The 27,856-nt window shown below is 39.9% G+C and overlaps 1 protein-coding gene across 1 annotated transcript in view; it reads left to right on the forward strand.

Annotated features, from left to right (window-relative positions):
- Window positions 1–27,856, forward strand: part of NIPA1 (NIPA magnesium transporter 1) — an 81,430-nt gene that overhangs the window by 32,009 nt on the left and 21,565 nt on the right. Inside the window, exons 2-3 of the mRNA XM_032395390.1 lie at window positions 25,393–25,440; window positions 26,450–26,540. Of these exons, the coding sequence (XP_032251281.1) occupies window positions 25,393–25,440; window positions 26,450–26,540 (139 nt within the window). The remainder of the gene's footprint in view (window positions 1–25,392; window positions 25,441–26,449; window positions 26,541–27,856) is intronic.

The following is a 27,856-nucleotide window of genomic DNA, read 5'->3' on the forward strand; positions in this document are numbered from 1 at the left end:
GTCTTTGGGTCTAAAATGAGTCTCTTGCAGACAGCATATCGATGGGTCTTGTTTTTTAATCCAATCTGATAGCCTGTGTCTTTTGATTGGGGCATTTAGCCCATTTACATTCAGGGTAACTATTGAAAGATAGGAATTCAGTGCCATTGTACTGCCTGTAAAGTGACTGTTACTGTATATTGTTTGTGTTCCTTTCTGGTCTATGTTGCTTTTAGGCTCTCTCTTTGCTTAGAGGACCCCTTTCAATATTTGTTGTAGGGCTGGTTTCGTGTTTGCAAATTCCTTTAGTTTTTGTTTGTCCTGGAAGCTTTTTATCTCTCCTTCAATTTTCAATGACAGCCTAGCTGGATATAGTATTCTTGGCTGCATATTTTTCTCATTTAGTGCTCTGAATATGTCCTGCCAGTCCTTTCTGGCCTGCCAGGTCTCTGTGGATAAGTCTGTTGCCAATCTAATGTTTCTACCATTGTAGGTTACATATCTCTTCTCCCGAGCTGCTTTCAGGATTTTCTCTTTGTCTCTGAGACTCGTAAGTTTTACTATTAGATGTCGGGGTGTTGACCTATTTTTATTGATTTTGAGAGGGGTTCTCTGTGCTTCCTGGATTTTGATGCCTGTTTCCTTCCCCAAATTAGGGAAGTTCTCTGCTATAATTTGCTCCATTATACCTTCTGCCCCTCTCTCTCTTTCTTCTTCTTCTGGGATCCCAATTATTCTAATGTTGTTTCGTCTTATGGTATCGTTTATCTCTCGAATTCTGCCCTCGTGATCCAGTAGTTGTTTATCTCTCTTTTTCTCAGCTTCTTTATTTTCCATCATTTGGTCTTCTCACTGATTCTTTCTTCTGCCTCATTTATCCTAGCAGTTAGCGCCCCCATATTTGATTGCACCTCATTGATAGCCTTTTTGATTTCTACTTGGTTAGATTTTAGTTCTTTTACTTCTCCAGAAAGGGTTTCTCTAATAACTTCCATGTTTTTTTCAAGCCCAGCTAGTATCTTTAAAGTGATGATTCTGAACTCTAGATCTGACATCGTACTAATGTCCGTATTGAGTAGGTCCCTGGCAGTCGGTACTACCTCTTGTTCTTTTTGTTGAGGTGATTTTTTCCGTCTTGTCATTTTGTGCAGAGCAGAATAGATTAATGAGAGAACAAAATGCTAGCAGGGTAACAACGTCCCCAGAAAATATACTCTAAACAAATCAGAAAAGACCTGAAGCAGTGGGAAAAGAAAGGGAAAGAGAGAAAAAAGAAAAGGAAATAAAAAAAGAAAAAAGAAAAAGATAAAGATAAAAGCAAACAAAAGCAGAACAAAACAAAACAAAACAAAAACAGAATGTGATCAAATATGATCAGGCTGGATTATAGATCAGTGCCACACACTAGATTTTGGGTGTATTTTGGTCTGTTAAAAGAAAGTCCCTCCCAAAATTTTAAAGAAAGAAAAACTTGTATATGTACAAAAATAAGGGTTGATATGATGAAGGGATGGAATATGACTGTAAAGATGGAAATTATAAAAAATTTTTTTAAAAAAGGATTTGATAAGTTGTTTGAAAAAAAAAAGAAGAGGATTAAAAAAAAAAAAAAAAAAGAGAGAATGTGATCAGGCAGGGGAGTAGAAAAAAACCATACACTAGAGATTTAGATTATATTTTGATCTGTTAGAAGAAACTATCTCAAGATTTTAAAGAGAGAACAACTTATCTATATATGCCAAAAATATGGGTAACTACTATGAAGGGATAGAATATGACTTTAAAAATGAAAAATAAAAATGTTTTTTTTTTTTAAAAAAGGGATTGATAAGATGTTGGTTGAAAAAGGGAAAAAGAAAAACTCAAAAAAAAGAAAAAAGGAAAAAAGAAAAAAAGTTAAAAAAAAAATAATAATAATTAACTTTGAAAGACTAAAGAATCATGGTAAAAAAGCCATGAATTCTATGTGCAGTATTCCCCTAGCGCTGGAGTTCTGCCGTTCTCATTGATCGATAAACTTGGTCTTGGCTGGCTGTTCTCGCTGATCTTCTGGGGGAGGGGCCTGTTGCCTTGGTTCCCAAATGTCTTTGCCGGAGGCAAAATTGCCCCGCCCTTGCCGGTCCGGGCTAAGTAATCTGCTCGGGTTTGCTCTCCGGAGCTTTTGTTCCCTGCAAGCTTTCCGTACAGCTTTGGAGGCGGAGAGTGAAAATGGCGGCCTCCCAGTCTCCGCCCCGGCGGAGCCGAGAACTCGGGGTCCCGCTCCTCAGCGAGCCCCCAGAGAAAAGCGGTCAGTCACTCCCGTCTCCCCGGTCTCCGGCCACACTCCGCGCTCCCTCGGCCTGTGACCGCGCCTTTCTATCTGGCACCCGACCCCGGGTGGAGTCTCCGAACCCAGCAGATCCCCGCGGTGCGCTCCCACACCTCTCCTCCCGGGGGAAGAAGGTGAGTCTCCCCGGATCTGCCGCTTGTTGGGTCCCTGCTGGAGGAGCAGTGGCCTGACTGTGCCGCGGATCACGGTCTATGGCAACCCCGAGCTGAGAGCCCGCGCCTGGGCTCCGTCTCTGCAGCCGGCTTCCCTGCTCCGATACCTGGGAGCTCTGCCGCACTCAGGCACCCCCGGTCTTCCTGTGACCCCGAGGGTCCTGAGACCACACTGTCCCGCGAGGGTTCCACCCCCCACTTCGCCACCAGAGTGACGTCCCTCGGCAGAGCAGACTTCTAAAAGTTCCGATTTTGTGCTCTGCTGCTCTATCACTTGCCAGAAGCGGCCGACGGAGGCCCCTCCCCCGCCGTCTATCCTCCCGAATATCGCCTCGGATTCACTTCTCCGCACGTCCTACCTTCCAGAAAGTGGTCGCTTTTCTGTTCAGAGAGTTGTTGCTATTCTTTTCTTCGATCTCCTGTTGCGTTTGTAGGTGTTCAGAATGGTTTGATCCCTATCCAGCTGGATTCCTGAGAGGAGACGAAATCCAGGTCTCCTACTCCTCCGCCATCTTGCTCCGCCCCTATATATATTTTTTTATTGAACTATTTTATTGAGGATGACATTCAACATTATATTAGTTTCAGGTGTACAACGTAGTGATTTGACATTGACATACATTACAAAATGATCATGACAAGTCTAGTTACCATCTGTCATCACCCAAAGTTATTAAAGTATAACTGACTGTATTCCCTGTGCTGTTCTTTATATCCCCATGACTTATAACTGGAAGTTTGTACTTCTTAATCCTCTTCACCTGTTTTGCCCATGCCCCCACACTTCTGCTGTCTGGCAATAGTTCTTTCTTTTTATGAGTCTGCTTCTATTTTATTTTCTTTGTTCGTTTGTTTTGTTATTTAGATTCCACATGTAAGTGAGATCACACTATATTTGTCTCTTTGTCCTACTTAATTCATTTGGCATAATACTCTCTGGTCTATCCATGTCGTCACAAATGGCAAGATTTCATTCTTATGACTGAGTAATATTCCACTGTATGTATGTATATATCTATATATCTATATCTGTATCTATCTACACCCCCACACACACACACCCCGCATTTTCATCCATTCATCTGTCAATGGGCACTTTAGTTGCTTCCATAATTTGGTTATGGTAAATAATGCTGCAGTAAACATGGGTGTATATAGCTTTTGAAATTAGTATTTTTGTTTTCTTTAGGTAAATACCTAGCAGTGGAGTTATTGAATCATATGATAGCTCTGTTTTTAATTTTTTGAGGAAGCTTCATATAGTTCTTCCTGGTGGCTGCACCAGTTTATATTCCCACAAGCAGTGCATGAGGGTTCCCTTTACCTATATTTTTACTGACACTTGTTATTTCTGGCTTTTTGATAATAGCTGTTCTGGCAAATGTGAGATGATATCTCATTGTGGTTTAGATTTGCATTTCCTTGATGATTAGGGATGTTGAGCATCTTTTCATGTGTCTGTTGGCCATCTGTATGTCTTCTTTGGAGAAATATCTGTTCAGGTGCTCTGTGCATTTTTAAATCAGATTGGGGGTTTTTTGGTGTTGAGTTGTGTGAGTTCTTCATATATTTTGGATGTTAATCCCTTATCAGGTATGTCATTTGTAAATATCTTCTCCCATTCATCATGTTGCCTTTTTGTTTTGTTGATAGTTTCCTTTGCTGTGCAAAAGCTTTTTAGTTTGATATAGTCCCAATAGTTTATTTTTTCTTATGTTTCCGTTGCCTGAGGAGATATAACCAGAAAAATATTGTGGAGTCTGATGTCCACAAAATTACTGCATATGTTTTCTTTTAGTAGTTTTATGGTTTCAGGTCTTACATTTAGGCCTTTAACCCATTTTGAGTTAACCTTTGTATATGGTGTAAGAAAGTGGTCTAGTTATGTTCTTTTACATGTAGCTGACCAGTTTTCTCAACACCAGTTATTGAAGAGACTTTTTTCCCCATTGTATACTCTTGTCTCCTTTGTTGTAGATTGCCCATGTAAGCATGGGTTTATAACTTGCCCTCTATTCTGCTCATCTATGTGTCTGTATTTGTATGTGTGCGCATATGTGTGCCTGCACACCAGTACTGTACTGTATTGACTACTATAGCTTTGTAGTATAGTTTGAAATCAGGGAGCATGATACCTCCAGTTTTGCTCTTTCTCGAGAACACTTTGGCTGTTTGGGGTCTTTTGTGGTTCCATACAAATTTTAAGATCCTTTGTAATATTTCTGTGAAAAATGCCATTAATATTTTTGATAGAGATTATATTGAATCTATAGATTGTTTAGAGTATGCACATTTTAACAATATTAATTCTTCCAATCCATGAGCAGGGTATATCTTTCTATTTGTATGTGTCATCTTCAATTTCTTTCAGCATGTCTTATAGTTTTCACAGAGCAGGTCTTTCACCTCCTTGGTTAAATTTACTCTTAGATATTCTTTATGATGCAGTTGTAAATGGGATTATTTCCTTAATTTCTCTTTCTGCTAGTTCATTATTAGTGTATAGAAATACAACAGAGAGAGGAGTTAAGATGGCGGAGGAGTAGGGGACCTTAAGTTTGTCTTGTCCCTCCAATACAACTAGATAGTTATCAAATATTTCTGAACACCCAAGAAATCAATTAGAGATCTGAGAAAACAAATGCAGCAAGTTTGCAAGTAGAAAAGCGACCACCATTTGGAAGGTAGGAGGTATGGAGACTTGAATCCAGTGTGATATAGCTTAGGATACGTCAGCAGAGAAGGAGCCTGCTTAAGGAGGCTACTACAAAGTATTATAAACAGCAGAGTGCAAAATAAGTCTACTATACTGGGGCATGTGCCTGGCTTAAAGGTGTTTAGGTAATGAGTGAGGTGGAATCCCAGGTATGACAGCGTGGTCTCAGGATCCCTGGGGTCACAAGAAGAATAGGTGATGCCTGAGTTTGACAGAGTTCCCAGGCATAGGAGTGTGGAAGCTAGCTGAGAACAGCGTGTCTAGGTGCTGGCTTTCTGCTCTGTATTGCCATAAACTGCAAACTGCTGTGTGGTCGTAGGGCCGTTTTCTGGGAGGGGTCCAGCAAAGGGCAGGAGTGTGGAGAGGCTCCCCTCCCTCCCCCGGGGGGAACAATGCAGGTCCATTCTATGGGAGTCCCTAAAATTTGGAGTTTTGAAACTCAGTGGCATGCCTGAGATAAAAACACTGGATCACAGGCTGGGTAAGCAGAGTTCTGATGGCATCAGGGGAGGCAGAGTGACTGATTGCTTTTCTGCGAGGGCTTACTGAAGAGTGGGGGGGGGGCATGAATTTTCAGCTCTGGGGCTAGAGAGACAGCACAGCTGTATTCATCCTTCCCTTCAGTGCTGAAAGCCTTCAGGGAGCAAAACAGCACCACCTAGTAGAGTCTGGAGCTGCTTACAACAAGCCCGGCCTCCCTGTGCCCTGGAAAAGCATTTCCAGTAGGGCAAGTCCACCTGACAATCAGTGCAACAGACCCCTCCCCCAGAAAACCAGCACAAACAACTCGCCATCACCAATTTTACTGATCATAGAGGGCTGCAAACCTTCAGATCTTGGCATTCTTTGTATTTTTATTCTTTAGTCTTTCAGTATTATTTTTTCAGTTATCTTATTTTCTCAATTCTTTTTTATTCTTTTTAATTTTAATTTTTATATATGTTACATATTTTTAATTTTTTGTTTCCTTTCACTGTAATATATATATACATATTTATTCATATGTAATATATAATATATAATATATATAATATACATATATATTTCTTATTTTGGGATCTAGTTTCTTTTAACAAGCAGACCAGAACACACCCAGGAGCTACGTTTTTTTGTTATTGTTGTTGTTTTCTTTTTCTTTCTTCTTTTCTTTTCTGGGAAAAAATTAGATGGAGAAACTTACCCCAAAAGAAAGAACAGGAGATAGTACTCACTGGCAGGGACTTAATCAATATGAATATAAGTAAGATGTCTACACTAGAATTAATTAATTAATTTATTTATTTATTTTTAAAGATTTTACTTATTTGACACAGAGCACAAGCAGGGGGAGCAGGAGAGGACCCTGGGATTATGACCTGAGCCGAAGGCAGATGCTTAACTGACTGAGCCACCCAAGCGCCCCTCTGAACTAGAATTTAAAACAATGATTATAAAGATACTAGCTGGGCTTGAAAAAAGCATACGTGACACTAGAGAATCCCTTACTGTAGAGATAAAAGAACTAAAATCTGGTCAAGCCAAAATGAAAAATGCTATTACATAGAGGCAATCCCAAGTGGAGGCCATAAAAATGAGAGTGAATGGAACAGTGGAGCTAATCAGTGATATAGAACATAAAATGATGGAAAACAAGGAAGTTGAGAAGAAGAGGGAAAGAAGGGTGCCTGGGTGGCTCAGTCGTTAAGCATCTGCCTTGGGCTCAGGTCATGATCCCAGGGCACTGGGATCGAGCCCCACATCGGGCTCTCTGCTCAGCGGGAAGCCTGCTTCTCCCTCTCCCACTCCCCTTGTTTGTGTTCCCTCTCTCGCTGGGTCTCTCTCTGTCAAATAAATAAATAAAATCTTAAAAAAAAAAAAAAGAGGGAAAGAAAACTATTAGATCACGAAGGTAGACTTAGGGAACTAAGCGATTCCATAAAGCAAAATAATATCCATATTATAGGAGTCCCAGAAGATGAAGAGTGGAAAAAAAGAGTGGAAAGTTTATTTGAACAAATTATAGCTGAGAACTTCCCTAATCTGGGGAAGGAAACAGGCATTCAAGTCCAGGAGGCACAGAGAACCCCCCTCAAAATCAATAAAAATAGGTCAACACTTCAACATATAATAGTGAAGCTTGCAAATTTCAGAGACAAAGAGAAAATCCTGAAATCAGCTTGGGACAAGAGGTCCTTAACCTAAAGGGTAGACATATAAGGTTGGCAGCAGACTTATCCACAGGGACCTGGCAGGCCAGAAAGGATTGGCATGATATATTCAATGTGTAAATGGGGAAGATATGTAGCCAAAGGTACATCATCCAGCAAGGCTGTCATTCAGAATAGAGAGATAGAGATTTTCCAGGAAAGACAGAAACTAAAGGAATTTGTGAACACTAAACCAGCTCTGCAGGAAATATTAAAGGGTATCCTCTGAGTGAAGAGAGAGCCCAAAAGTAACAGACTAGAGAGGAAGAGAAATAATCTACAGAAACAGTGAATTTACAGGTGGTACTACAATTTACAATGGCACTAAATTCATATCTTTCAATAATTACTCTGAATGTAAATGGACTAAATGTATCAATCAAAAGACATCAGGTATCAGAATAGATTAAAAAACAAGACCCATTGATATGCTATTTACAAGAGACTCATTTTAGACCCAGAGACACTTCCAGATTGAAAGTGAGGGGGTGGAGAACCATTTATCATGCTAATGGATGTCTAAAGAAAAGGAGTAGAAATCCTTATATCAGACAAACTAGATTTTAAACCAAAGACTATAATAAGAGATGAAGAAGGACACTATATCATAAGAATGGGGTCTATCCAACAAGAAGATCTAACAATTTAAATATTTATGCTCCTAACTTGGAAGCAGCCAAATATACAAATCAATTAATAACAAACTTAAAGAAACTCATTGATGATAATACAATAATAGTAGGGGAATTTAACACCCCATTCACAGCAATGAACAGATCATCTAAGCAGATCAACAGGGAAAAAGGGGCTTTGAATGACACACTGGACCAGATGGATTTCGCCAATATATTCAGAACATTTCATCCTAAAGCAGCTTTCTTCTCAAGTGCATATGGAACATTCTCCAGAATTGAGCACATACTGGGTCACAAATCAGGTCTCAACTGGTACAAAAAGATTGAGATCATACGATGCATATTTTCAGACCACAATGCTATGAAACTTGAAGCCAACCACAAGAAAAAATTTGGAAGGACCCCAAATATTTGGAGGTTAAAGAACATCCTACTAAGGAATGAATGGGTCAACCAGGAAATTGAAGAAGAATTAAAAAAATACATGGAAACAAATGAAAATGAAAACACGACAGTTCAAAATCTTTGGGATGCACCAAAGGCAGTCCTAAGCGGGAAGTATATAGCAGTACAGGCTTTCCTCAAGAAGCAAGAAAAGTCTCAAATATATAACCTAACCTTACACCTGAGGGAGCTGGAAAAAGAACAGCAAATAAAGCCTAAATCCAGCAGGAGGAAGGAAATAATAGAGATTAGAACAGAAATCAATGATATAGATATAAAAAAACCAGTAGAACAGATCAACGAAACTAGGAGCTGGTTCTTTGAAAGATTTAATAAGATTGATAAACTAATAGCCAGACTTATCAAAAATAATAATAAATAAAATCATAAATGAAAGAGGAGAGATCACAACCAACACCAAAGGAATACAAACAATTAGAAGAGAGTATTATGAGTATTATGAGCAATTATATGCCAACATTAGGCAATCTGGAAGAAATGGATGCATTCCTAGAAACATAAACTACCAGCGGCACCTGGGTGGCTCAGTTGTTAGGCGTCTGCCTTCGGCTCAGGTCATGGTCCCAGGGTCCTGGGGTCGAGCCCCGCATCAGGCTCCCTGCTCGGCGGGAAGCCGGCTTCTCCCTCTCCCACTCCCCCTGCTTATTCTCCCTCTTTCACTGTGTCTCTGTCAAATAAATAAATAAAATCTTAAAAAAAAAAAAAAAAGAAAGAAACATGAACTACCAAAATGGAAACAGGAAGAAATAGAAAACCTGAACAGGCCCATAACCAGCAAAGAAATTGAAGCAGTAATAAAAAATCTCCCAACAAACAGGAGTCCAGGGCTGGATTGCTTCCTAAAGTTATTCTACCAAATATTTAAAGAAGTAATGCCTATTTTCTGAAACTGCTCCAAAAAATAGAAATGGAAGGAAAACTTCAAACTCATTTTATGTTGCCAGCTTTACCTTGATCCCCAAACCAGACAAAGACCCCACTAAAAAGGAGAATTACAGACCAATATCCTTGATGTACATGGATGCAAAAATTCTCACCAAGATACTAGCTAATAGGATCCAACAGTACATTTAAAGGATTATTTACGGTGATGGAGTAGGATTTATTCCTGGGCTGCAGTGGTGGTTCAACACCCAGAAATCATTCAGTGTGTTACTCCATGTTAATAAAAGAAAGGATAAGGACCTTACGATCCTCTCAGTAGATGCAGAAAAAGCATTTGACAAAATACAGCATTCTTTACTGATAAAAACCATCCACCATGTAGTGATAGTGGGAATATACCTCAGTATCATAAAAGCCATGACAGAAGACCCACAGTGAATATCATCTGCAATGGGGAAAAATTGAGAGCTTTCCCCCTAAGGTCAGGAACATGACAGGAATGTCCACTCTCACCACTGTTGTTCACCATAGTACTGGAAGTTCTACCTCAGCAATCAGAAAACAAAAGGGAATAAAAGGTATCCGAATCAGCAAAGAAGTCAAACTTTCACTCTTCACAGATACTCATTGTAGAAAACCCAAAAGATTCCACCCCAAAATTGCTAGAACTCATACAGGAATTTAGCAAAGTCACAGGGTATAAAATCAATGCACAGAAATCAGTTGCATTTCTATACACTAACAATGAGACAGAAGAAAGAGAAATCAAGAAATCAATCCCATTTACAATTGCACCAAAAATCATGAGATACCTAGGAATAAACCTAATCAAAGAGGTAAAGGATCTGTACTCTGAAAACTATAGAACGCTTATGAAAGAAATTGAGAAAGATACAAAGAAATGGAAAAACATTCCATGCTAATGGATTGGAAGAACAAATATTGTTAAAATGCCTATGCTATCCAAAAGCAGTCTGCACATTCAATGCAATCCCTATCAAAACACCATCAGCATTTTTCACAGAGCTGGAACAAACAATCCTAAAATGTGTATAGAACCAGAAGAGACCCCAAATAGCCAGAGGAATGTTGAAAAAGACTACCAAAGCTGGTGGCATCACAATTCCAGATTTCAAGCTGTGTTACAAAGCTGTAGTCATAAAAACAGCATGGTACTGGTACCAAAACAGGCACATAGATCAATGGAACAGATTAGAAAACCTGGAAATGGACCCACAACTTTGAGAAAGCAAGAAAGACTATCCAATGGGAAAAAAACAGTCTCTTCAACAAATGGTGTTGGGAAAATTGGACAACTACAGGCAGAAGAATGAAACTGGACCACTGTCTTACAGCATACACAAAAATAAACTCAAAATGGATGAAAGACCTAAATGTGAGACAGGAATCCCATCAAAATTCTCTAGGAGAACACAGGCAGTAACCTCTCTGACCTTGGCCACAGCAACTTCTTTCTAGACACATCTCCAAAGGCAAGAGAAACAAAAGTAAAAATGAACTATTGGGGCTTCATCAAGATAAAAAGCTTTTGCACAGCAAAGGAAACAGTTGACAAAACTAAAAGGCAACTTATGGGATAGGAGAAGATATTTGCAAATGTCTTAGAAAAAGGGCTGGTATTCAGAATCTATAAAGAACGTATCAATCTCAACACCCAAAAAAACAGAAAATCCAGTGAAGAAATGGGCAGAAAACATGAACAGACATTTCTCCAAAGAACACATACAAATGGCTAACAGACACATGAAAAATGCTCAACATCACTCAGCATCAGGGAAATACAGATCAAAACCCCAATGAGATACCACGTCACACCAGTCAGAATGGCTAAAATTAACAACTCAGGAAACAAATGTTGGTGAAGATGTGAAGAAAGGGGAACCCTCTTACACTGTTGGTGGGAATGCAAACTGGTGCAGCCACTCTGGAAAACAGTATGGAGGTTCCTCAAAAAGTTAAAAATAGAGCTACCCTAGGACCCAGCAATTGCACCACTAGGTATTTATTCAGAGTTTACAAACAGTGATTCAGCAGGGCACATGCATCCCAATGTTTATAGCAGTAATGTCCACAATAGGCAAACTATGGAAAGAACCCAGATATCCATTGAGAGATGAATGGAGAAAGAAGTGGTGTATATATATACACAATGGAATGTTACTCAGTCATCAAAAAGAATGAAATCTTGCCATTTGCAATGACATGGATGGAACTAGAGGATAGTATGCTAAGCAGAGTAAGTCAGTCAGAGAAAGACTGACTGAAAAGCAGATGATTTCACTCATATGTGACTTTTAAGAAACAAAACAGATGAACATAGGGGAACGGAAGGATAAATAAAATAAGACAAAATCAGAGATGGAGACAAACCATAAGAAACTCTTAACTATAGGAAACAAACTGAGGGTTGCTGGAAGGGAGGTGGGTGTGGGGTTGGGGTAACTGGGTGATGGGCATTAAGGAGGGCACTTGGTATAATGAGCACTGGGTGTTATATGCAACTGATGAATCACTAAATTCTGTCTCTGAATGTAATAATACACTATATGTTAATTTAAATTTAAATAAAAATTTTTTAAAAAGCTTACAAAGAAAAGCAAATATAGATTTATAGAGTTCTATATGTTAACCTGCTTATTTATCATTCCTTATTTTCTTTATTTTTATGGCATTCAGAGTATCAATTACCATGTTCTTACTCTTACCATGTACACTTATTTTATGTGAGTCATAAAACTACTCACACCCACATCCTTTGTGTTCTTATTGTCAAATATATTACAGTTCTATGTTATAGATCCAACAACACAGTTACATACATATTTATCCCATAGCTTTTCAAATCAGTTAAGGTGAGAAAGGAGAACAAATTTCCGTTTTGTAATTAAACATTTTAAATTTTAATTTTAATTAAAATTTGCTGAGATATCTGTTGTTAATCTTATTGAGATTCTCTTGCATATCATCATTTTTCTATTGCTTTTTAAAAATTTTTCTCTTCATCTTTGAGCACTCTTAGCAACATGTGACGTGTGCGTGGAACTCTCGAGTTTGTTGAGCTTTTTGGATTTTCATCACATTTGGTAAATTTCAGCCCTTTTTTCCTTGAGTATTTTTTCTACTACTACTCTTTTCTCTCCTTCTAGTAGTAACATTATGACTCTGTTGAAGTGTGTAATGGTGTCACCTTTCTCTAAGGTTCTGTTCATTTTTCTTTCTTTCTTTTTTTTTTAAGATTATTTATTTATTTATTTGACAGAGACCCAACGAGAGAGGGAACACAAGCAGGAGGAGTGGGAGAGGGAGAAGTGGGCCTCCCGCTGATCAGAGAGCCCAATGCAGGGCTCGATCGCAGAACCCTGGGATCATGACCTGAGCCAAAGGCAGACACTCAATGACTGAGCCACCCAGGCGCCCCTCTGTTCATTTTTTTTTTTTTCTTTTTTTCTCTTCAGAATGTATGATCTTTATCAATCTGTCTTCAAATTCACTGATTCTTCTGCCAGGAATATTGAAATGTGGTATTGATTTCTTTTTTCATTCTAGTTATTGTACTTTTCAACTCCAGAATTTCAGTTTGGGTTTTTTAGAAAAATCATTCCTTATATTCTCTATTTGATAAGTTGTTCCTTTACTTCTTTAAGCATAGTTTCTTTAGTTATTTGAACATATAAAGTTTTTTTTTTTTTTAAAGATTTTATTTATTTATTTGACAGAGAGAGCCACAAGCAGGGGGAGGGGAGAGGGAGAAGCAGGCTTCCCGCGGAGCAGGGAGCCCGATGTGGGGCTCGATCCCAGGACCCTGAGATCATGACCTGAGCCGAAGGCAGACGCTTAACGACTGAGCCACCCAGGTGCCCCACATATAAAGTTTTTATTTTAATTCCAGTTTGAATGTATTTTTAATGGATGATTTGAAATTTTTGTTAAGTCTAATGTCTAGGCCTTCTTGCAGGCAGTTTTTGTTGCCTGCACTTTCCCTGTGTGTATAATATGTGTGTGTGTGTATACATACATACATATAGGTCACATTTTTCTGGCTTTTTTGCATGTCTTGGTTTTGGGGTTTGTTTGTTTGTTTGTTTGCTTTTTTGATTCTTATTTTTATTACATGACAAGTCATCTCCCCAGCACTTTTTTTCTCTCAACTTTTACACCTAATACAATAGAAACCAACATCATTCAAGCAGTTAATTATAGTTTATCTTGTATTCTTTGCTTCTGTTTCATATGTAACAAAAGGAACAGGAGTATTTTTTCTATAATCATGACATCAATAAACAATAGCTTACTCATGAACATAAAATGTTCTTCATTCCCAACATGCAGAATAAGCAGAAAAACTTGCTTTGCTTCTTCCTGATACTATTTAACTCTTGAGAGACCTACGAGGAAAAAGATAAAGACAGACTATGAAGAACACACACAGAATCTCTGCAAAATGCTCCTTATAACCATCTTCTTTGTACATTTGAACACCAAAAAGAAATTTTGAAAGACACGATTTTCACATCAAGAAGCACAGCCTGCAGTGATTTGATTGGAGATGGGCCCTCATCCAGCAACTGCTCCTCCTGAAGTTGAATAGCACCTAAGTTATAAGAGACCCCAATGGTATAGGGCTCAAGGACCACTAAATGGCAATAGTATCAGTGTAAGATGGACTGCAGATAGTATGAAGGCTCCAGGCACTCCTGCCATGGGCATTCTGGTTTATGACCCAGGATGTTGGAAGCTCTTAAATCAGTCAGTTCATACCTCAAGATGATAGGGGCTTAACATTTTCAGGCCTCTTTTCCTCCAGCTATTTTTTTGTTGTGGTAAAATATGCATGCCATAAAATTTACTATTTTAACCATTTTTAATTGTACAACTCAGTAGTGTTAAGTATATTTATGTTGTGTTAAATGTCATCACTACCCATCTCTAGAACTTCTTCATAATCCCTTTATAAGACACTGTACCCATTTAACAATAACTCCCATTCCCACTCCCAGCCCCTGGTAATGACTGTTCTACATTCTATCTCTATGAATGTGATTACTCTATGTACCTCATGTACGTGCACTCATAAAATATTTGTCATATTTTGACTGGCTTATTTCACTTGGCATTATTGTCTCCCAGATTCATCTATGATACAGCATGTATCAGAATTTCATTCCTTTTTAAGGCTGAATAACCATTTTTCTTGTGCTGCTTACTGCTGTTTCATGTATAACAAAAAGCACCATGTCCATTTTATTTTGTCTATCCATTTGTCCATTCATCTATTGAAGGACACTTGGGTTGTTTCCACCTTTTGTCTATTGTGAATAAAGTTGGTATGAACATGGTGTACAAATAAATATATGTTCAAGTCCCTGCTTTCAGTTCTTTTGGATATATACCCAGAAGTGGAATTGCTGGACCATGTGGTGATCCTATATGTAACTCTTTGAGGAACCACCATTCTGTTTTCCACTGTGGCTGCACCATTTTCCATTCTTAACATCAATGCACAAGGTTTCCAATTTCTCCACATCCTCACCAACACTTGTTTTTTTTTGTTTTTTTTTTTTAGTAGTCACCTTAATGCGTGTGAAGTGAGAGGGATTTGATTTTTGTGTTTCCCTAATGATCAGTGATGTTGAGCATCTGTTCATGTGCTTATTAGCCATTTGTGTATCTTTTTTGGAGAAGTGTCTATTCAAGTCTTTTGGCCATTTTTGAATTGGGCTGTTTGTTTTGTTGTTGTTGTCTCATGAATTTTGTTGCTATCTGGGCATTTTAGGTAATATATGGTAACAACTCTGGAATCTGATTCCCCTCCCCCTCTCTGTGGATTATTGTTTGCTTGTTTTTTTGTTTAGTGACCTGGGTGGAGGATTTCGGTAAAGTCTATTTCCCTTGCAGTGTGAAGCCTGTAATGGCCCACCTCAGAGTTTATAGTCTTGACTATGTACATCTTTATTTGGGATGACTAGCAGGGCTATCTTTGACTGTTTCTGTCCCTGATTTTTCTCTTATCTGTCCATTGGGTATTACATCCAGCTGTTAGGCTCTACTAATTGCTGGATGATTAGTCTGTTACTTTGACAATGTTCTGGTGCATAAATTGCCTCACAGTCTTGTCCAGTTGACTCCAGGCAGGTATATTAGTTGAGACTAGTTATTGGGAATGGTTGGTAGCCTCTGATCTTGCTGGCTTCTCCAGGAATGAGACCTGTACTCTACCTTCAAGCTTGGAACAGGACGATCAGGGCCTGTCCTGCCAGGGGTAGAGCCTCTGGGTAGGGGCTGGGTTGGGGAAAGAAGCCCCCAAACTCTTGGATGCACTAACAAGATATTTAGCCTCTTCAACTTGGGGAGGGGGAGAAATGCTGAAGGACTGCTCTTCCTGGTGATGGAGAACTAAGGGGAGAGGGCACCCCATTTTCTTTGTCACCAGTCTGGAGTAGAGCTTCTGTGAAGCTGAATTGCAGTGGGGGAGAGAAGGAGCAGGTCTAATGTGCAAAGGACTCACACTTTTCTCACTGAGATTTAGTAGATTTTTCTTCAGTACATGTTTCTTCATTTGCTATATGCTCTTAGAACAATTTCAGAGACTTGAAAAATATTTTTAATATTTTATTCTCCAATTATTGTTGTTTCACTGGGCAACTGATCCACGGGGCTGCTCACATCAGCATTCTGGAAGTGGACTTTATGAACTTGCATCCTTCAACTTCTTCTTCTTCTTCTTTTTTTTTTTTTTTATTATGTTCAGTTAGCCACCAAGCCAGTCCTGCAAGAAATATTAATGAACTTGCATCCTTAAAATTCAGCATGCAGGGGTGCCTGCCCGGCTCAGTCGATAGAGCATGTGACTCTTGATCTCAAGGTCATATGTTCAAGCCCCACATTGGGTGTGGAGCCTACTTAAAATAAAAATTTTAAAAAAATTAAAAAAATTCAGCATGCATGTACCAGGAAATTCTCTTAAATAGACACAGTGTGATTAGCACATTCAGGAAATTCAACATGGATTCTGTACTAATAGCTGATAACTATTCTACAGTGTTTACTGGGAGGCGGCTTTCTTAGACTCAGATGTACTTTCCTACTTATAGGGCAACGTGGTCCACATTTGCCTCAGACACACTCAGAGGGACACAGGAAAGGAGTCCTAGTCAGTGTCATGCCCTTTCCTGCTGGAGGTTGGCAGCAGAGGCAGACCATGTCTCAGGGGCCTGGATGTAGAGCTGCAGCGGGCATTGCTACAGCAGCCGTGCCTTATGAGCCCTGTTAAAGTCACAGAGGCAGCACTCCCAAGCCCCGCCAGACATACTTGTTCCCAGAGATATTGCACTCAGGGGAGTCCAAGTGATAGGATCTCTACCAGGTGTTCACCAGGCTTCTAGTCAGGTGCCATTTGTCCATAAGAAGTCATTTCTAGGTGCTTTCCTCTGGCCACATAGCTATCAGCTTCCTAGAGCCAGAAAGTGAACCTTGAATCACAGTCTCCTGCAGAAAGAGAAGGGGTTTGGGAAGTGTTTTATTTAAAACAGACCAAATTCAGATTTTGCCAGTTGTGCCAATACTGTCCTTTATAGCAACCTTTTTTTTCCATTTAGCATCTTGTGTGTTGAGTCACCATGCCTTTTTAGTTTTCTTTTACCTGCAACAGTCCTTTAGCCTTTGTCTTTAGGACCTTGCCTTTTTGAAAGAGTGGAAGCCAGCAAATTCATAGCCTGTTTCAAGTTTCCTTATGATTAGATTCAAGTGATGCATTTTGGCAGGAATACCACAGAGGTGATGTTGTATCCTTCTCAGTGCATCTTCTCAGGAGGCATGGGAATGTTGGTTTGTCCCATTGCTGATGATTTTGACTTTGACCACTTGGTTAAGGTGATGTCAATCAGGTTCTACAGAGTACTGTAAAGATAAGTTTTTCTCTTCAAAATTAATGAGAGACTGGTAGAGGTGATTAATAGAGAGTATGTGGCAATACTATATTCCTCAACAAACTTTTATCTACTTGTTTTAGTATCCATTGATGATTCTTGCCTAAATTGGTTTTTATTGTGCTGTTGACAAATAGTAATACTCTAACTCGCCATTCTTCCTACTCTGTCATTACTTATTAGCCCAATTTTATTTTTGTTTAAGAACTTACTGTAATATCTATAGCTCTGTTCCTTCATGAAGCAGGCTGAATTCTTGTGTTTATTATACTAAATTACTAAGAATTAAAATGTCCAATTAGGTTTAGGTACTTGACTTTTAAAAAAATAATTTCCCTACAAAAGTAACTACTTTTTTTATTTGAGCATAGTTGACACAGAATGTTACATTTGTTTCAGGTATACAACTTGGTGATTTGACAAGTTTATACATTATGCTATGTACATCATAAGTATAGCTACCATCTGTCCCAGTTACATTGCTACTATAATATCATCAACTACTTAATGGGAGAACATATTTGCAAATGATATATCTGATAAGGGTTAATATCCAAAGTATATAAAGAGCGGGGTTCAGGAAAAGATTGCAGAGGAGTAGGGGACCCTGTTCCAACCAGTCCCTGGAATTGAGCTGGATATCTACCAGACTATTCTGAACACTCATGAAATCAGCCTGAGATGTAGGAAGATAGATCTGGATTTCTACAAAGACAATATCACAGGCGGTTGGTTTCAAGTCATGAAGTGGGAGCTGTGATTCCATGGGCACAAATCTGAAAATAAACAGAAGGGGGAGGGAGCTGCCATAAGTGCTGGCGCCGGGAAGGTGAAATAACACAGGAGCGCAAAAGTCTCCTGTGCTGGGGACTGGGCACAGACTCGCAGTGTGGTAGTGACGGGGAAAGGACTTTAGGGCAGCCCCCTGGACTGAAACCAGAGCGGCGGGGCCCCACGTGCGAACTGGGGGCAGCTGGCAGTTTTAGCACAAAGGGCAGAGATGTGCCCCAACCTGGAGGCGAGGACTGGGAGCGCTGCTGAGGGGCGCACAACCCAGGACGCTGCAGTTTATAGCAGCACAGACAGAAACGGAGATAGTGTGGCCTGGAGAGCTCATTGAAGAACAGACTGTGATCTCTCTGCTCTGAGGCAGAGGGTTGGACAGTCTCTTCTCCGACTCTCTGAAGAGACACAGAAAGCTGCCAGAGAACAAAAGCCCCCCAAAGACCGGTTTTCACTGAGCCCATCCCCCCCACAGGGGGCAGGACAACTCTGCCCAAAAAGGGTTGCCTGAGTAACAGTGTGGCAGGCCCCTCCCCCAGAAGGCAGGCTGGAAGAACAAGAAGCCGCCAACCCTAAGGTCCCTATAAAACAGGTGCATCTTGCTTGGGTTGTGGTCAATAATTTAGACTCGTACATTCCCTCAACCACCCCTCAACAGAATGACTAGGAGGAGGAACCCCCAAAATTGGAAAGACTCAGAGACCATGACTTCTACCAGATTTACAAATGGATACAGATAGAACCAAGGTGTCAGAAATGAAATTCAGGGTAGCAATTGTGAAGACAACAGCTAGAATGGAGAAATCAATTAATGGCAACATAGAGTCTCTAAGGGCAGAAATGAAAGCTGAATTGGCAGAACTTAAAAATGCTATCAGTGAGATCCCATCTAATCTAGATAATCTAACAGGTAAGGTAAGTGAGGCAGAAGAACAAATTAGTGACCTAGAAGACCAATTAATACACAAAAAGGGAAAAGAGGAGGCCAGGGAAAAACAACTCAAAATCCATGAAAATAGAATCAGAGAAATAAGTGACACCATGCAATGTTCCAATGTCAGAATTATTGGGATCCCTGAGGGGGGGTGGCGAGAGAGGACTAGAAGATATATTTGAGCAAATTATAGCTGAGAACTTCCCTAATCTGGGGAATGAAACAAACATTCGTGTCCTAAAGGCAGAGAGGACGCCTCCCAACATCAAGGAAGACAGACCAATGCCCCAGCATGTAATAGTAAAACTCGCAAAACTTAGAATCAAGTAAACCATTTTAAGGGCAGTTAGGGGGAAGAAATTCCTTACGTACAGAGAGAGGAACATCAGAATAATGTCAGACCTATCCACAGAGACCTGGCAAGTCAGAAAGGGCTGGCAAGACATGTTCAGGGTACTAAACAAGAAGAACATGCAGCCAAGAAACTTTATCCGGCAAGGCTGTCATTTAGAATGGATGCAGAGATGCAGAGCTTCCAAGACCGGCAGAAACTGAAAGAATATGTGACCCCTAAGCTGGCCCTGCAAGAAATATTAAGGGGGCTCTATAAAAGGAGAAAGACCCCAGGAGTGATATAGAACAGAAATTTACAGAGACAGTCTATAGAAACAAGGTCTTCACAGGCAACATGATGACTGCCTTCACAGGCAATATGATAAAATCATATCTTTCAATAATCACTCTCAACGTGAATGCCATAAATGCTCTCGTGAAATGGCACAGGGTTGCAGATTGGATAAAAAGACAGGACCCATCCATATGCTGTCTACAAGAGACTCATTTTGAACCTAAAGATACATCCAGACTGAAAGTGAAGGGATGGAGATCCATCTTCCATGCCAATGGACCTCAAGAGAAAGCTGGGGTAGCAATTCTTACATCAGATAAATTAGATTTTAAAGACTTTTTTTTTTTTTAAATTTGACAGAGACCCAGCAAGAGAGGGAACACGAGGGGTAGTGGGAGAGGGCGAAGCAGGCTTCCCGCCAAGCAGGGAGCCCAATGCGGGTCCCGATCCCAGGACCCCGGGATCATGACCCGTGCCGAGAGCAGACGCCCAACGACTGAGCCACCCAGGCACCCCAAGATTTTAAGCTAAAGACTGTAGTTAGAGACACAGAAGGACACTATATCATTCTTTTTTTTTTTTTTTTTGAAGGGGGAAGCTTGTTTATTGTGACACTATATCATTCTTAAAGGGTCTATCCAACAAGAAGATCTAACAATTGTAAATATCTATGCCCCCAACATGGGAGCAGCCATCTACATAAGCCAACTGTTAACCAAAATAAAGAGTCATATTGATAATAATACATTAATTGTAGGAGACCTCAATACTCTACTCTCAGCAACGGACAGATCATCTAAGCAGAAAATCAACAAAGAAACAAGAGCTTTGAATGACACACTGGACCAGATGGACCTCATAGATATATACAGAACATTCCACCCTAAAACAACAGAATACTCATTCTTCTTGAGTGCACATGGAACTTTCTCCAGAATAGACCACATACTGGGTCACAAATCAGGTCTCAACTGATACCAAAAGACTGAAATTATTCCCAGCATATTCTCAGACCACAATGCTTTAAAACAGGAACTCAATCACAAGAAAAAATTTGGAAGAAATTCAAACACTTGGAAGCTAACGACCACTCAGCTCAAGAATGTTTGGGTCAACCGAGAAATCAAAGAAGAACTTAAACAATTCATGGAAACCAATGAGAACGAAAACACATCGGTCCAAAACCTATGGGATACTGCAAAGGCGGTCCAAAAGGGGAAATACATAGCCATCCAAGCCTCACTCAAATAAATAGAAAAATCCCAAATTCACCAACTAACTTTACACCTTAAAGAACTAGAGTAAAATCAACAAACGATTCCTAAGCCACGCATTAGAAGAGAAATAATTAAGATTAGAGCAGAGATCAACGAATTAGAAACCAGAAACACAGTAGGTCAGATCAATGAAGAAACTAGAAGCTGTTCCTTTGAAAGAATAAGATCGATAAAGCACTGACCAGACTTATCCAAAAGAAAAGAGAAAGGACCCAAATTAATAAAATTATGAATGAAAGGGGAGAGATCATAACTAACACCAAGGAAATAGAAACAATTATTAGAGATTGTTATCAACAGCTGTATGCCAATAAATTAAGCAACCTGGAAGAAATAGATGCCGTCCTGGAAACCTATAAACTGCTAAGACTGAAACAGGAAGAAATTGACAACCTGAATAGACCAGTAACCAGTAACGAGATGGAAGCAGTGATCTAAAACCTCCCGTAAAACAAGAGTCCAGGGCCTGATGGATTCCCTGGGGAATTCTACCAAACATTCAGAGAAGAAATACCTATTCTCCTGAAGCTGTTTCAAAAAATAGAAAGAGAAGGAAAGCTTCCAGACTCATTCTATGAGGCCAGAATTATCTTAATCCCCAAACCAGGCAAAGACCCCATCAAAAAGGAGAATTTCAGACCGATATCCCTGATGAATATGGATTCCAGAATTCTCAACGAAATCCTAGCTAATAGGATCCAACAATACATTAAAAGGATCATCCACTTCCATGTGGGATTTATCCCCGGGATGCAAGGGTGGTTCAACATTCTCAAATCAATCAGTGTGATAGAACACATTAATAAGAGGAGAGGGAAGAACCATATGGTCTGCTCAATTGATGCAGAAAAAGCATTTGACAGAAACTCCTTTTCTGATTAAAACTCTTCAGAGTATAGAGATGAGGGAATTTTCCTCTATTTCATAAAATCCTTCTATGAAAAACCCACAGCGAATATCATCCTCAATGGGGAAAAGATAAGAGACTTTCTCTTAAGATCAGGAACACGTCAACGATGCCCACTTTCGCCACTATTATTCAACGTAGTACTAGATGTCCTAGCAACAGCAATCAGATAACAAAAATAAATAAGAGGTATCCGAATTGGCAAAGAAGAATTCAAACTCTCTTTCTTCGCAGATGACATGATACTTTATGTGGAAAACCCAAAAGACTCCACCCCCAAGTTAGTAGAACTCATACAGCAATTCAGTAATGTGGCAGGATACAAAATCAATGCACAGACATCAGTTGCTTTTTTTCTTTTTTTTTTTTTTTAAGATTTTTATTTATTTGAGAGAGCGAGAATGAGAGAGAGAGAGAGCATATGAGAGGGAGGAGAGTCAGAGGGAGAAGCAGACTCCCTGCTGAGCAGGAAGCCCCATGCGGGACTCAATCGCGGGACTCCAGGATCATGACCTGAGCCGAAGGCAGTCGCTTAACCAACTGAGCCACCCAGGCGCCCCCATCAGTTGCTTTCTTATACACTAACAATGCAACTGTAGAAGGAGAAATTAGAGAAACGATTCCATTTACAATAGCACCAAAAACCATAAGATACCTTGGAATAAACCTAACCAAAGAGGTAAAGGATCTATACTCTAGGAACTACAGAACACTTATGAAAGAAATTCAAGACCAAAAATTAAAAACATTGTATGCTCATGGATCAGAAGAATAAACATTGTTAAAATGTCTATGCTGCCCAGAGCAATCTATACTTTCAATGCCATCCTGAATCAAAATTCCAATGACATTTTTCAAAGTGCTGGAACAAACAATCCTAAAATTTGTATGGAATCAGAAAAGAACCCAAATTGCCAAGGAAATGTTGAAAAAGAAAAAGCTGGGGGCATCATGTTGCCCGATTTCAAGCTGTATTACAAAGCAGTGATCACCAAGACAGCAAGGTACTGGCACAAAAACAGATAGACCAATGGAACAGAATAGAGAACCCAGATATGGACCCTCAACTCTATGGCCAAATAATCTTTGACAAAGCAGGAAAGAATATGCAATGGAAAAAAGACAGTCTCTTCAATAAATGGTGCTGGGAAAATTGGACAGCTATATACAGAAGAATGAAACTCGACCATTCTCTTACCCCATACACAAAGATAAACTCAAAATGGATGAAAGACCTCAATGTGAGACAGGAATCCATCAGAATCCTAGAGGAGAACATAGGCAGTAACCTTTTCGACATTGGTCACACAACTTCTTTCAAGATACATCTCCAAAGGCAAGGGAAACAAAAGCAAACATGAACTTTTTGGACTTAATCAAGATAAAAAGCTTCTGCAGAACAAAGAACCAGTCAACAAAATAGGCAACCCACAGAATGGGAGAAGATATATGCAAATGACACTACAGGCAAAGCGCTGATTTCCAAGATATATAAAGAACTTCTCAAACTCAACACCCAAAAAACAAATAATCCAGTCAAAAAATGGGCAGAAGACAGAAACAGACACTTCTCCAAAGAAGACATACAAATGGCTAACAGACACATGAAAAAATGTTCATCATTAACCATCAGGGAAATTCAAATCAAAACCACATTGAGATAGCACCTTACACCAGTTAGAATGGCAAAAATCAACAAGGCTAGAAACAAGAAATGTTGGAGAGGTTGTGGAGAAAGGGGAACCCTCTTACACTGTTGGTGGGAATGCAAGTTGGTACAGCCACTTTAGAAAACAGTGTGGAGGTGCCTCAAAAAATTAAAAACAGAACTACCCTTTGACCCAGCAATTGCCCAACAGATGTAGTGAAAAGAAGGGCCATATGCACCCCAATGTTCATAGCAGCAATGTCCACAATAGCCAAACTGTGGAAAGAGCCGAGATGCCCTTCAACAGATGAATGGATAAAGAAGATGTGGTCCATATATACAATGGAATATTATTCAGCCATCGGAAAGGATGAATACCCAGCTTTTACATCAACATGGGGGTGCCTGGGTGGCTCAGTTGTTGATCGTCTGCCTTCGGCTCAGGTCATGATCCCAGGGTCCTGGGATCAAGCCCTGCATCGGGCTCTGCTCAGCGGGAAGCCTGCTTCTCCTTCTGTCACTCCCCCTGCTTGTGTTCCCTCTCTTGCTGTGTCTCTCTCTGTCAAATGACTACATAAAATCTTTAAAAAAAAAAAAAACTTTACATCAATATGGATGGGACTTGAGGAGATTATACTACGTGAAATAAGTCAAGCAGAGAAAGTCAATTATCATATGGTTTCACTTATTTGTGGAACATAAGGAATAGCATGGAGGTCATTGGGAGAGGGAACGGAAAAATGAAGTGGGGGAAATCGGAGGGCGAGACGAACCATGAGAGACTATGGACTCCGAGAAACAGACTGACGGTTTTGGAGCGGAGGGGGGCTGGGGGATGGGTTGGCCCGGTGGTGGGTATTAAGGAGGACTGCATGGGGCACTGGGTGTTATACAAAAACAATGAATTGTGGATCACTACATCAAAAACTAATGATGTATGGTGACTAACGTAACATAATAAAATAAAATTTAAAAAGAAGTATATAAAGAACTTACACAACTCAGCCCCCAAAATACCAAACAATATGGTTGAAAAATGGGTAGAGGACCTACATAGACATTTTTCAAAAGAAGACATAGTGGTGGCCAGCAGACACATGGAAAGATGCTCGACATCACTCATCATCAAGGAAATACAAATCAAAACTACAATAAGATATCACCTCACACCTGTTAGAATGGCTAAAATCTAGAATTTGGTACCTAAATCTGAAGTGAAGAAACCTGTCAGACTAGCATTTTGACATATCTGAATTAGTACAACTATGTGTCTGAAAGGTTGGGAGACTATCTTGCTGAAGGTTCCTGTCATACAGGCAGGAAGAGGGACCCATCTGATGGGGAGGCCTGGGCACCTGCTTATGTTTCTGTCTGGCTATGCATGGGGATATATGAGGGTAACCTAAGAGAATATAGGAGACTGTGTAAAATGTCAAATCCCTGAGTGAGTGAAAAAGTCTGCTGCCCAAATGGTTGAAAAAAGAGCCATATCATAAAGGTTCTAATTTATGAAAATTGTGTAACCTGCTTAAGCACCAAGTCATTGAACCCTGTGCTCATAAATTATCACATAAATGGGTTGCAGTAAATGCATGAGAGAACTGGACTTCAACGTAAAAGTTCATGCCAAAGAATATTTGTGTCTCTGGGTGGCATGATGAGCCAAAAATAGTTTTTTATAAAGGTTTCACTTGTTGTTTGGGTCAGCTTGATTCATTGCAAAAAATATCTGTATTTGCCACTTTTAGTGGTTTCTCATGCTGCTATTTATAGACTAAACGATTCTTTAAAGGGTGAATAAACCGTATGGCGTTCATTATTCTTCTCAATTTTATTTTCATTTAAAAACTCCTTTTTAAGTATATAGTTTGTAAACCTCTTGGTTTGTACTTTTCTCACATTTTTATCTCACTCTTTCATAGGTACCTCCTATTTAACAGACATTGTGTGGTGGGCAGGCACAATTGCAAGTAAGTACCCAGTGTGGTGAAAAGCTTGGTGTGCTTTCTTTCTTAAGATCAGTCATTCTTCTGGCAGGACTGGAGGAGGTGGAATGAGTGTGGCTCCGTTCTTTGGGATGAGGACCAGGGTGGGAGGCATTGGTGGGGGAGATAGAGGTTCCTACTGCCTGCAGTTAGCTCTGAATAGAGTCCAGCTCAGACTGTCCTGGGCCCAAAGAAATTAAAACAGCTCCTGCTTACTCATCTGTAGTCATGCTGTTGACATTTGGTGAAATTTCATGTTTTGTTGAACATAATTGGTTTTACAAAGGAGAGTTTCTTCACTTAGCCTTCAGTACAGGATCATGTGCTATTGTATAAAAGAGGTCATATGCAGAGGTTATGTGCTATCATGTAAAAATAAATAATAAAATTGGAGTTCAGAACCCTAAATATATAAAGAAAAATTGTATTAAATAATCCAGAAATATCATGAGGTTTACTTGTCACACATTGTCTTCGAGGTGAGACGTTGTCTAGCGGATGTTGTTTCCTTTCACTGAGGAGCTCATCGTTAAGCTCTGTCTTGGTCTAGCTCTGGGTGCAGTCCCATGCAGGCAGTAGTTTCTCCAGCTGGTGTATGAGCAGCATGTCACTGTGGCCCAGTAGTCTATACTGGAGTAGATTCCAGCCCATTGGGACAACAGGAAATTCTACGTGATCAGTCTTAAAAGGAGGATGTGTGAAGGAGAGAGTGGAAATATACTTTGTTGCACCCACTGTCAGTCACTGCCATTTAGTTTGGGAATTTCCACAGAGGGCTGAAACTACTCCTGACCCCTTGGGTTGTGATGCTCTGGGGCCTGCTGTCCTCTGCCTTCAGGACCCTTAATTATGCAAGCAATGCCCCATATTTACTTCCTCACCAGTAATGAAAAAAATTGCCCTTTCAGAGCAGAGCCTTGCCAAATTAAACTCTGTGATCATTGCTAAAAGAGAGCTGTAATTGCAAGTGGTATCCTTGTGATTCTCTTGACAGTGGCTGTTGGCCAGATTGGAAACTTCCTGGCTTACACTGCGGTCCCCACAGTCCTGGTGACTCCACTGGGTGCCCTTGGAGTGCCATTTGGGTGAGAACTGGGATTCTGTGTTTTGGTTTTTAATGTGTAGTTTAGATTTTTGAAAAAACTACATTTTAAATGTTTCTGTTCAAATAATAATAGCAAAATTATAACTGAAGGTAGGTCTTCAGTATTCTATTCTATGGTTTAATTTTATCCTTCAAATTATTTCTTTGAATTATTAATCCTTCTCTTAGAAATTTGCTTTAGTATATTTCAGACCCTAACTTATGCATGGACGTTAGTGAATGTGATTCTGTCTTTCTCCTGGTCTTTGCCCTGGAAGACTTCCTAGAAACTAGAGTCTTCCTGGTGCCTTGGCAAGTAATTCTGAGAAATCATTAAGCAAAACTAGTCAATTGGTGTTTTATTTGTGTGTCTAGCATCCCCTACCAGACACTGAACAATTCTCCCACTCCACCCTGGGAAATTTTGGAGGTGGGACAAATGACACATGGGCACCAATGGATATAAAATAGAATTTATAACTCATAATAGTTAGCAGCAGATGAATCTCCATGTGTAGGAGAAGGGCTTTTGTGTGGTCGGGAGGGATAGGAGGAAGGTGGGGCTTTGGGTTTTATTGTAGTTAGAAAGTGAGTTGGTGGAGGTACCCACACTCAGCAGGGTCTTGCGTGGTTTGAAATTTCTCCCATTGCCAAGGGCCTGAGGACGCTAGGGTCTGAGGGTATTAGCAGGCTTTCTTATCAGGGGCAAAGGGCAAAGTAGGATTGGGACTTGAATGCTGTCAGCCACCATGCATTACAAGTGGAGTCTTTGTATTACATTTGGCTTACCTACAAAAATGATTTTATGAGACGTTTATTGAATAGCTCAACACATGAACATATTTATCCTCCCATGAACATATTTATATTCTGTTTTACTTTGAAGAAATTAAGAAACATATAATAGAAGAGAAATAAAATCCAAGTTTCTAACTCATTTATATAGTGGTATTCTGCTATATTTTAGACAGATTCCCAGATCCTTTCAGAGAAGTGTGTCTATGATGGATATATTTAAATTGTACTTTAAAGTCAGTTAGGCTAGGGGCACCTGGGTGGCTCAGTCGGTTAAGCGGCTGCCTTTGGCTCAGGTCATGATCCCAGGGTCCCAGACTCCTTGCTCAGCGGGAAGTCTGCTTTTCCCTCTGCCTACTCTACCTGCTCTGCCTGCCACTCCCCCTGCTTGTGCTCTCTCTCTCTCTCTGACAAATAAATAAATAAAATCTTTAAAAAAAATAAAGTCAATTTGGCTTTAAGATCCTGTAGCCTAAAAAGCACAGATGTTTTCTACAGGCTAACGTTTGAAAATGTGTTTGT

The sequence above is a fragment of the Phoca vitulina genome, unplaced genomic scaffold (assembly GCF_004348235.1).
Source record: "Phoca vitulina isolate PV1807 unplaced genomic scaffold, GSC_HSeal_1.0 scaffold84, whole genome shotgun sequence".
In the NCBI taxonomy this organism is placed as follows: Eukaryota; Metazoa; Chordata; class Mammalia; order Carnivora; family Phocidae; genus Phoca; species Phoca vitulina.